The following is a 12,133-nucleotide window of genomic DNA, read 5'->3' as shown; positions in this document are numbered from 1 at the left end:
GTACATAAGTGGAAAGAGATAAGAGAGAAAGATGAGGAGACAGAGATGCAAGAGGAGGAGGAGAGGAAAGTACCAGGACCACAGAGTGGTTATAAACTATATGGATGGTTTATCTCTCTCAACATCATTTCTATACTTCCTTTTCTCTTGGCCCCAAATTCCACCATCTGTCTCTGTTAATAAGAGGTTTAAGTCATGCTAGGTGAGGTGTGTGAAATTTCCACACACACACACACAAACACACTCACTCCCTCACATCACCGGGGAGCGAGGAAGGAATGTAAAAATGAGCGAAGGTGAAGAGGAATAGACGGGAAGGAGAGAGAGAGAGAGAGAGAGGTGAGGCAGTCGTGTATGAAGGCGGTCTGTAGTGACAGATTTATCAGATTTATCTTCATTCCTCAATGACACACTCCTGAACACATCTGCTGTTCCCACTGACTGGTAACTCACTCGCCTAGATAAACACACACATCAATGACTGAACATAAAGGTGCAACCGATGTGGGTGTTTTAAGACGGAGTGGGCAGCAGTCATAACATCTGTGTTCGGACCCCCTGTCTTTATATATATGGCTTCAATCACCTCCTCTCACTTCAGAAGCCAAGCTATTCTCTACCTGTAGCTCATTGCTAAAATGTCTGACAACTCCATTCCTGGCCACTAGGTGCTGTTAGCTTGCTAGGTGTGCTAAAGAAACATATGCTAGCAAGTAGAGAAACCAAAAGTGAAAAGCCACCTATGATGGATGCAGCTGGACCAGTATCCCCGGCAACTAGCACCTGGCAACTTGAGGACAGTTCAGCTAGTTAGCCTTGAGATATAGCGAAGCCAGAAGGGGTAACCGAATGATAAATGATTCTGTGTTAGCCACATATAAAGGTGAAAAGTCTCAGCACAGGGCTGTCGTAATGATATAAGTGCTTCTGTGAATATGCAAGGGAGCGTATCCCACAATAAGACATCTCGCTCATCCTTCTCAGAGAACCAGGGTTACGCATATAACCTACATATTTGATTCATCATCATTGTCCCACCTTCTCCCAAAAAATTCTATTTTATGTATTTTTGATTTTCATAAATTCATTAATTCCAGCAAAATAAAAAATAATATATATATATATATATATATATATATATATATATATATTACATTATGTGATGATTATTATGTGATATTACACACACACACATACATACAGAAATTTGTGTGCAGACACGTAACATGCTCAAAAAAGTCTTGATGACATATTTTGCATGATTTTTACCGTTTCTATTTACTTTATCAGACGAAAAATAATTTTAACCCTGCAACACGTCTCACACAGCCTGAAGTGCAGAGGCCTGGAACTGGGTGTAGACATTTGCTCTATTTAACTGACACATATCTCACTATTGTTCAGTTAATTCTCAAATGTATACCGACCACCAAGGACTTGCAGGGATCTCACAAGAGGAGATTAAGGACACGATCTAAAATTAAATCCCTCAAACAAAATAACAATCTAAACAGAAGCGTGTGAGCCCAGAGACATTTGCAGCCCATGCTCATTACAAGAGCCATCTCCGCCGATTTCTGAGTGTCGTTAATCCTCCCTGACAGAATCGGTCCTTTGACCCGCCGCACTGCTGCCAAGGAAAACACAAGCACAGCTCACTGGAAGTCTGCCTACCTGTCTGCCAAAGCTCAGACATGTTTACTTCATCTGAACGAACCTCAATGGAGGAAGTCAATGGGAGATGCAAGGTGAGAATGACGGCTGTGTGTTTTCACTGCTTGTACACTACTGGTGTATTTTTAGATACGAGCAGCTTCTCCAGCTAGATGGAGAAATAGGGGAGGGCAGATAAGGCTGTGGAGGAGGACAGTGATACACAGTTAGATAAAAAGAACGTACGTCCACATGCAAAATGGTTAAAAAGGATTCAGAAAGATGCAGCGTTGATGCAATGGAACAAGTCCTCAATGAGAGAGAGCGGTTATTCAACTGGGAGACCAAAAGGCTGATCACTTACTGTCCCAACCACAGAGTGTAAAATGGTGATGGGCAAAATCATCACAAACTACAAAGCCTGTCCACATACACAGATCTGCATGGGTAAAAACTCCTAAAATGACCTTTTCTGCCAATTTCATGCTGCCATCTGTGCTAAATGTTGTTTTAAAAGAAGAAAGTGAGAGCACCTGGACATGCAACACCAGGCTGAAGCAGAAAATGATGGAGGTGAGATTTGTACATTTATTCAAGGCAGTCTGTGGCAGGTACTCTAGTAGCGCTATGGAGCAATGTTCTGATGAATGGGTGCCTGTTTTGCTTATGACTTCACCAAGAAGGAGAGAGAGAAGAAAGTCTGGTCACACTGGCACTACAAACTACCAAGTCCACACACGGCCAAAACAAAACCAGAAAAAACCCCCAAATCTACTACAGCCTCTTCAGCAGTCCAGACCAGACCACAGCCAGACTAAACTTAAGCTACCATCCTCAAGTTAGAGGCCATGTTACCTCTGTGTTTGAGGTAAGCATGTGCAGTAGAGTTAGTCCAGTAGACTGTACTAGAAGCAGAGCAGGGACTGAATGAGACCCCGGGGGGGGAAAAAAGCCACCAGTGGGGACTAGGCTAGAGGTCAGAGGTTACCTCCTTCTGATTGAGCTCCAGCCAGGCAGTATAGAGCGGGAGCCGCAGAGCCCCACTGGAGTCCACCAGACTCCCCCCTTCCTGGGAGAGAGACACCGTGAGAGAGAGACACCGCGTTAGACCTGCAGCCACTATATGTGTGTGTGCGTGTGTGTGTGTGCTGGATGTTTATTATGGATGTTGCAGTTTGAGGGATTTTCACGTTTTACTTTGTTTGCATTTACTTGAGTGGGCAGAAAAAAAGTATTCATCACACCTCAAAAACATGTGACATGTATACATTTATAATGTATGGTATGTGCACAGAGGCATGCATGCTCAAGTGTCTGCGGTTGGATTTGCTGACAGCTAATTTGCCAACAATAGCGACATCCAGAGTAAAAGATCATTCCTTTGTGCCCACTTCAAAACACCTCTCCCACAACCTGACACAAGAGGCTACAACTCATGCACCGCCGCCGTCGGACAAAGATGTCACTGGCAGATTTATATCGCTCTGGGAAATACTGTGCTATGCTAAGAGCAAGTGAAACTTACAGTAGGAAAAACATGTGGAATATTCCTTTTGGCACAAGCATGCAAAAACTCAAAGCCAGCTTCCACGTGTCAGCAAAGGTAGTTCCACCACGCTGACACAAAACACGGGTTTACAAGCATGTTTACATGCTGCAGTACTAGATTACTATGTGTTAGAATAATGATGAGTGATTAAAACCACTAGACAACATGTCTCCTCTGATATGGAGAATATCTGCTTTGTTTAAATAGCAACAGATACGGTCTGATGCATAATAATTAGTAAAAGAGTAGTTTTTGGCATTTAAATGCAATGTGTGTGTTTATGTATAATGATAACCTTAACTGTTTGAGGTCGGGGGAAACTGCGTTCTGCGTCAAGAAGAACAAAGAATAACATGGCCTCTTCCTCTGAAAACACACCCTGCCGGGGAATGCAGTCTGGGGCTTCACCTCAAAAAATAACTACTTAACCCATTGAAAAAGCACTTAGCAGAGAAAATACACAAACATGCACCCGCGTCTGTGCAGAATGACATGATGTCGCAGTCCCTCATCATAACACACCCATAGGTGCGATGTGCGGCTGATGAAGTGTGTGAGTCTGTGGGTGTCTGTCGCCTTGACACACTCAAGCACCTACTAAGGCACGCTGACAAGCTACATATGGCCTCGGCTATTGGTATATATGTTGTACCGCCATGTTCGTAGAGAGGCCCAGAACAAACCAAACACCAGCTCTACAGCACCTTTCACGTTTTTCACGTTTTTTTGGTGGCCACTGTAGATTCTCCTACACGCTCGGAAGGGGAGGGTGAGGCGAGGGCTGTTCAGCTGGTTGCTAACTGCAACCTCACTGCTAGATGCCACTAAGTCCTGCGCACTGTTCCTTTAAGGCAGTGCTGCCCCAGTGGTATGTGGATGTCAAAGTGACGTTTTCAATACTTTCACTGATGCAAAAGTATTTAAAATATTACAGCAGGACCTGCCGTTACTTGAGTTAACCCAAAAGGTTTCTAAATACAACTGAGCGGCTGAGATGCATCAAGCGTTGCAGGCCACCAGACGTGGAATGCACGCACAGTATATTTAAAAAGTACTTCAAGCTATGCTGTGAAGTAATTTGCACTTATGTTCTGATGATTAAAGTCCTGCCATGTAAACAGCACTGGAGTGAGAGCGAGGGAGGAACAGCAGGAGCAAAAAGAGTGAACTTTCGGTACTCGCTGGTGATAAGAGCCAGCTAAGCCTGTCTGGGAATGCCGTCTACACACCCTCACTGTAAATATCATGGCCTATATTAGCCAGTGTAACACTATTAACATGTCTAACATCATGTCTTCATGCAGCACAATGTAGGGCAATAAAATTGCTGTAAACACACTGGTATGTCGAACCTGCAGTCACGCTCTGCTTCAATGAATTTGGCACCATGTGGATGGATCACATGGAACTTAATTACAGTTTAGTCCTACCTGTGGTTTACAGTTAATTAGAGTTTGACTCATAAGCATTTTTTCATACTGAAGTACTCTAATCTAAAAATAGAAGGTGAAACATGTACACAAATATAAAGATTCCTGGAAATCCCTTCTTGTTTATTAGCTTCATGCAGGTAATATCTAGAATGCAGGATTATTGAAACTGATCATATCGGATGAAGTCACAAAGTCATATGTCACCACTTTCAACCAAGTTAAATGGCAAAGTCTACAAGAAAACAACAAACTAAAAATTATATATGACTGAGAAAAGTGATCTGCGTTATTTGCACTTGCAGAGGACATCAAATCACAAAGAATAAAAAGAGTTTGACAACCAGCAGCCACTATTTAATCACTGTGTTAAGTCTGAATGATTTTTCTGAAAAGTACTATTCCTGAAGTCAAGAATAAACTTAATGTTCACATATTATGTTTCTTTCAGGGAAAAAACCTCTATTATGAATTAATCACTTTTTGAAATTTAAATATTCAATGTGAATAAAATTATACATTCCTGCATTTATTTTTTTTTTACCCTGGTGTCATCCATGCAGGTGACGTGGCAGATATTATCACGATGCAACTTACATCCTGGCAGCTGACAGGTGCCCAGTGTCCAGCCAAATAACATCATTTCCTGTGACGAGAGACCTCATTTCCTGTCGTTAGCATACATGAAAACCCAAGACAAAACCTCCTGCTGCCCATCTACGTTTTATCTCTGTTTGTGTGTGCGTGTGTGTGTGTGTTTCCTGTTTAGGTTTGTCTTGCTGACACAGTCGACTGTCCTTGAGACCATGGAATTTCAAACATGTCTTTATCCTTCCACTTCTATTGTGTCACATCACTAAAAGCAGTACGGACATATGCACACATTCAAATACACCCACCCACACACACACACACACACACACACTCAGAGAAGCTCCATATTTGTCTGCCCCCCACAGATGCAAACAAACGCACACACACAGCTTTCCGACCGACCTAGATCATTGCAACAATGGCAGGTCCACGTCTGTTGTCATGCCAACCCTCTGCCAACCTTTGACCTCTTGTTTTTAAAGCAGAAGCACCCTGGCTCTTCTGAGGAGAGCAGCAGCGGCTTTAAAAGGGGGCACCCGCGCAACCTTAACCGCCTCATCATCTGACCCAATAAATCACCGTCTGTGCGTGCGTGAGTGCATTGTGTGAGTGTGCCGTTAGGACCGTTAAGAACCAACTGGGGCTCATGCAGGAAGAACAACACTGGATTGGGCTGCAACAACTATTCGTACATCTACAGTATCAAGTCAAGCCATTCAAGACAAAAGCATCTCACATTTTTACACAGAGTAGCTGCAAAAACAACAGTTATAGAGGCTAAACAATATGCTATTACGGTATAACATTCATACACAGAGAAATAATATAACTTTCAGACACTGTTTGGTCATTTAAACTAATGTAATGGGCAATTAAAAATCTTACTAGTTTACATGATTATTAAACAGCCTTTGGATCAAGGTGAGATGTGACGACAACATCTTGTTTACTCTTAAGTCATTTTTCCTCAAGCTAACGTTAGCTCTGTCAGTTAGCTATTTCAGTTAGCTGCGCACATTTACATGTAGCAAATGATTGACAATGAATTAGGCAAATATTGGCGCGGGGTATATTTTGCAGTATATTGCTTTATGTTTTCATCTTTATTAAACATCTTATTAACAGCTTTGACCCTTTAAAGTAAACAAGTCAGAACGTTTAAGCTAACATTAGTTATGTTAATGGGTATAAATATTAAGTATCTACTCTCTTCAAAATAATTTGTTTGTGTGATGCAACCCATTTGAACTTCATGATTCATTAATATCCACTTAGTAACTTGTATCATAAATAAGCTAAGCTACATTTGAAATTAGCGGATAACCCTTGCTACTGATCTTTAAACAATATATCAATTACCAGTGACTTAAGTGTGTGTGTGTGTGTGCATATTTGCATGACATGAATCTGGATTACATCACAGTTGGAGAATTGTCCTCTGATCTTCTGATCTTCCCTCTCGCCTCCCTAAGACATACAAGCAATGCTACCTACAGACCAGTGTGTGTGAATCTAAAAGCGAGAGCCCCTTCGTGCACGGCAGACATATGCTTCGTTCACGTCCACACACTCACATGTCATCACGTCTAATCTATTGTGAGAACATTACTGCTTTCTGCCATATACATTTCCCCTAATCCCTCCAGCATCTGATGTAGTATTAAATTACCATCAGTCAATCTGACTTCTGATCACTCAGCACATGCAGGAAAGCTGACCTCGTGTCAGCGCTACAGTTGGCCTTAAGCTAATTCAACGGTATGTGTCACCTGCTTTGAAAAAACGCTGGTCTTTATTAAGGCTGGCATTGCTGGAACGCACACATGCCCTGCTTTACAAGCTCATAACACTAGGATGCCCTCACAGCACTGGTCTAACACTGGCGTTTTCGTGTGTACACTACTTATATCTGCATGACACAGCAGCAAAGTGGAAGCCTACAGGTTCAGCAAAGCGAAACAGAAAAAAAAAAGGAACCTGCACAGAACATGAACAAAGCAGGAAATCTGTTCGGACGTGAAAATCAATCTCTCGTTTCCACGGAGACATCCCTACAAACACTACACAACCCAACAGACAAACAAAACAAAGAAGTCTTCAGTGGCAACAGACTGTGCCCTGCAAATAATACCTGCAGCAGTTAGGAGCCTTGCAGCCCCGTTAACAAAGCACTACAAGGTTGAAGCCTTTGTCTCTAGCATCAGAAGGGCGGTGCTGTCGGACAGCTAGGCAGACATACAGACTAAATACACCTCAAACAATAGCTACAGATGTGACCCTGCAGCTAACAAGGTACATTATGGTAGCCTGATTCATCACCTTTGATGAATGTGTCCCTGTCAAGGCTACCGAGTATGCTATGGGCCCTATAGCTGACACAAGAAAGAGGCGAACAACCTGTGAAACGTGAGACGGTGTACACTGTAGGCTAGTGTTAGGCCAAGACGCATGTTACTCTCTTTAACAAGTTGCAAAACACAAGTGCCGCTGAAATACGACGCTAGGAGTCATGGGTCAGGCCGGTGACGCGACAGCTCTCAGCGTCGGATACATGAAGGAAGAGGCAGAAAGAGAAGGAAAGAGACGGAAGAGAAAAAAGCATGAAAAGAGGGATCGATGTCAGAACATAGCATAGCGCATGCATACAAGTTAGCATAATAGCTTTCAGAGGTTAATGATTAAGGCTAGCACATGGTGTGTCCACAAGGATCAACTTAACCAGTCTCTACTATAAATGGGTAAAACTGATCTTTAGCCAGGTAAGAGATAGATAATGGTCCGATTAGCATTGCCATACTTTAACTCAGTTTTCATACATAACATTGCCATTTCTGTGGTGGTAGACCACTGACTGGATTGATTTTTTAAGCTAATTTGCAAGGAGATTCCAAATTCTGATGAAATATACGAGTAAAAAACAGACACAATTTCTAGGATCTACATGTTCAGAAGGCCAGTGTTATCTTATTTCCCGGCTGGGTTGATGTTATAAGAACAATGCCCGCAGGCTCTGGAAGTTTGTTGAAAAGGAACACCAGCAATTGACTGCAACGCAAGCCTGTCGAATATAATACAACAACTGAGTTGGATACATGAGCTAGTTTGTGAAATAATCGCTGTCTCTTTTCTGCGATTGGACTCAGTAAAGAAGCAAGAAGACCATCGTGGGAACGTCTCGAGAACCAAGCTAAGAAAAAACTCTTTTGTCAGTGTTTAAGATTCAATTGAGATTGTATCATTTTAAAAGTATCTATAGGCTACATATAAAGATAATACACATATCTGTATACTTAAGCTATCTAGTGGGAAAATACAGCTGTCGAACTTTTGACCCTTGAAGCTCCAAGGCAAGCCCCTGAGCTTCTTGCAAGAAATCTATACCATAATTCAGTGTCAAAGGCTAAGGCAGAGGGGTGAACCCCTGTCAGGGTTAACGTCACTAAGCAAACTTGCACTGTTAAGGTAATCTCCTGAAGCTGAAGTCAAGGTCAACTGCCTCGGTAGCCTCAGATAAAGCCACATTTCACAAACTTTACTCCCAAGATACAACTCCTGAGCATTTCAACTCTCATCACTGGCTAATTATGATATTGATGGACATGGGTACTTTGTGGAAGAAAATGCATTTCATGTTTTGAAGTGCTGAAAGGGAAATTTTAAGAAGACTACTGGACGAGGAGGCGTAACGGTCGGTCGAGTGATTAAGTTGCTTACCTTGTTGTAGTAATGGAGCTGGACAGAGTGCCACTGGCCGTCACTGACCCCGCCTGGGATGTAGGGAGATACTGTGGTCTTTGTCTCACCTGGATGATGAGGGAAGAAGGGAGGAAAAGGATAAGAGTGGTGGGTGGGAGGTTTGACGTCGGGGCGGTAAAAATAAGGATAGGGATGAAGAGAGGAAGGATTTAGGGTAGAGGGGAGGAATTGAGTTGGGGGTAAAGAGAAAGAGAGGCAAACAGCAAAAGTGAAGATTGAATATAATGTAATTGAAATGATTGAGCACAGGTGATGTTCACGTCTGCTGCATAGTAAACGGCCATTAGCAACATTAGCTAATAGCTGCTAGCATTAGCTCCTCGTCATATTAGAGGAATGCTCACAGAAATTTGCACCTCACTCAACGTATTCCAGAGGTCATTGATAAGTTACCATTAAAGGCAAACTCTGTGGCCTTACTTGACACACACACACACACACACTCACACCATGATCATAAATCAACTCTTGGGAAAGCCAGAGTAAGTCCGTAGTATCAATGGCTCTCAGTCTGAAGATTGTAGAGCACAATGGCAGTAGATTTACTGGGGGTTTGCTCTGTTTGTCAAGGGCAGGAGCAGCCCGGGCAGGAATCCACTGCTCTGGAAATCAATAATGAGTATAGCAACACTGACAAGTAATGTGTGAGTGTGTGTGTGTGTGTGTGTGTGTGTGTGTGTATGAGAGAGAGTTAATATGTGACCTCTCAGTTTTCTGGCTGTGCATGAGAGAAACAGAAAGAGGGTGATGAATGTGCAAGTACAGTAAGTGATTGTCTTTCCTACTTCGCTCATGTACGGTCACACAAAAAAGGTCGAAATTTTCTTTAATATTCCAAGCAAGATTACTTTTGCATGGTCAGTAATTAGTTACACCCCCTCCGGCAAGTATCGCAGCTTGTAAAGGCTTTTTGTAGCCAGAGTCTTTCAGTTCTTGTTTGGGGATTTTTCGTTCATTCTTTCTTTCATTGTGGATTTCAGGGTGTGTTTAGGATCGTTATCCTGTTGTAGAAGCCATCCTCTTTTCATCTTGAGATCTTGAGTGTGATTTTTGCTTCCAGAGTTTTCTGGTGTTTAACTGAATCCATTCTTCCCTCTACCAGTGAACTGTTCCCGGTGCCACTGGCTGCAACACAAGTCTAAAGCATGATCGATTCACCCCGAGGCTCAACAGTTGGAGAGGTGTTCTTTCATGAAATTCTGCAGCCTTTTTTCCCCGAACATACATTTGTTCACTGAGGCCAAATTGTTCTATTTTAACTTCATCAGTCCACAGCACTTGTTTCCAAAATGCACCAGGCTTGTATAGATGTTTAAATGATGCTGAATTTTATGGTGATGACACACGAAAGGTTTTCTTCTGATGACTCTGTTGACTGCCATTTCTTAATAACATTATGAACTGCAGACACAGCCACATGAAAACACTTTGCTATCTTCTTACAATCTTCTCCTCAGAGACCTTCGTAAAAGTTATCTGAGAGCTCAAATCTCAAAAATAATGCACTAATCTTGCTGTTTCATCTTTAACTTAATTACTATTCACAGTAACAGACATTTTGCCCCCGGGGTGCACAAACGCCTTCATGCCACAGTATTTACGTAACATAAATGCAGTGTAGTGCATTGACAGAAATACTGCAAACAAATCAAAGACATATTTCTGATTAACCATGAGTAATAATTCTAAGCAATTAATTTGACGAATCATGCATTCAACATTTAGCCATATTTCAGATTTGAAGTGGGGCACAAGTACTTGGCTCGGCTCCCTAACAGACTTCACCCAACATAATCATATTGAACTGGATTCCTCCCTGTATGGTACCATGGGAAAGTCGAGCGACTCTGAAACCAACAGTCACCACTCCAAAGAATATGTGTTTGATCTGCAATCCAACAGTTGCCAGTTTTAACAACTATTGTGTGTGTGTGTGTGTGTGTGTGTGTGTGAGAGTGTGTGTGTGTGTAGGTGTTTTTTGGCCAGTCAAGCGTCTGTGCCATCATTAATCAGTCTGACAGCTGCCTCTCTGAGGAAGCAGCTCCTCTCGTAACAGTAAAACACACCCATCTCTCTTACCTGCACACACCGAAACACACACACACACACGCAAATGAACATGTCCTAACTCTACATATGGATCCATGCATGTAGAAACACACACAAACACAAACACCCTTGTCAAAAAAAGAAAGCGTGTGTTGATAAGAGTTATTTAGCAGGCTCTTTGCGAAAGCCACTTTAGATAAAGTGCACTTACACCTGTGTTAATCTACTTACAATGTAGCTGATATCAGCACCACTTCAAGTGGTCACCACACACACACACACACTGGCATACACACGCACACATTATGGGGCCTCACCTCCAGAGAAGGTGAGCTGGATCTGCTCGTCAATGATCTCCACAGCGATGAAGTCGTGCTTTTCGTTGAATCTGCCATTGTAGAGAAGCAGAGCGTTTCTCTCTCTGGTAGCAAACCTGCAGAGACAGATGGGAGTTTAGGGCTTCTTTCAGATCTTTTTTTTTATTGATCTATTCTGAAAGAACAGCATTAATAACAGTGGTGAAATCAACCCAAAAATGGAGATAGAGTAGGTGGTAGCTACAAAAAAGCTTTGTATTTGTTGTATTAAGGATTGACTAATCCAATTCAAACGAGATTTATAATAAAACAATGGCTACTCAGATTTGTCAGGGTTGAGTGGAACTGTTTTTCTCTGCTCTAGCTCATGTTTCCTGTCACATTTCTAAGCACCTATCCAACTCAAACAGAGCGGGGCCGAGAGGGTGAAGGCCTCGCAGATAGCTTTATGATGAAAGGGCCGAGGAGCTCTTGAGGAAAAGTCACTTGGAAAGGAAAGGCAGGATGTGTAACGTCGGTGAGCCGCAGAGAGGAAACGGCTCCCCCGCCTTAGACAACGCATGAGCGTGTGTTCACTTTAGGCGACAGACCTGGAAATTGAGCCGGCACCTACTCGTATGCGTGCTCGACGAGGGTACAAAGTTCAGTGTGTGTATTCGGTGTGTAAGGTGAGGGCAGAGGAGTCAGCCGGCAGATGCCAGAGAGGCCAGCAGGGCAGGAAGTCAGGATGGCTGCAGCCAAACACTGATAAGGGAAACTCATCACACGGCCTTTCCTGTTTTCAC

The 12,133-nt window shown here is 42.7% G+C and overlaps 1 protein-coding gene across 4 annotated transcripts in view; it reads right to left on the bottom strand.

Annotated features, from left to right (window-relative positions):
• The window catches only part of celsr1a (cadherin EGF LAG seven-pass G-type receptor 1a), a 92,010-nt gene that overhangs the window by 32,761 nt on the left and 47,116 nt on the right, over window positions 1–12,133 (bottom strand). For all 4 annotated transcript variants that reach the window (XM_041963831.1, XM_041963830.1, XM_041963832.1 and 1 more), the window contains exons 5-6: window positions 11,349–11,464; window positions 8,941–9,029 (exon numbers count right to left, since the gene is read on the bottom strand). In XM_041963831.1, the coding sequence (XP_041819765.1) occupies window positions 8,941–9,029; window positions 11,349–11,464 (205 nt within the window). The remainder of the gene's footprint in view (window positions 1–8,940; window positions 9,030–11,348; window positions 11,465–12,133) is intronic.

This window comes from Chelmon rostratus, chromosome 22 (genome assembly GCF_017976325.1).
Source record: "Chelmon rostratus isolate fCheRos1 chromosome 22, fCheRos1.pri, whole genome shotgun sequence".
In the NCBI taxonomy this organism is placed as follows: domain Eukaryota; kingdom Metazoa; phylum Chordata; class Actinopteri; order Chaetodontiformes; family Chaetodontidae; genus Chelmon; species Chelmon rostratus.
Note: the sequence above shows the minus strand (reverse complement) of the source record. Positions and strands in the feature narration are given on the sequence as shown.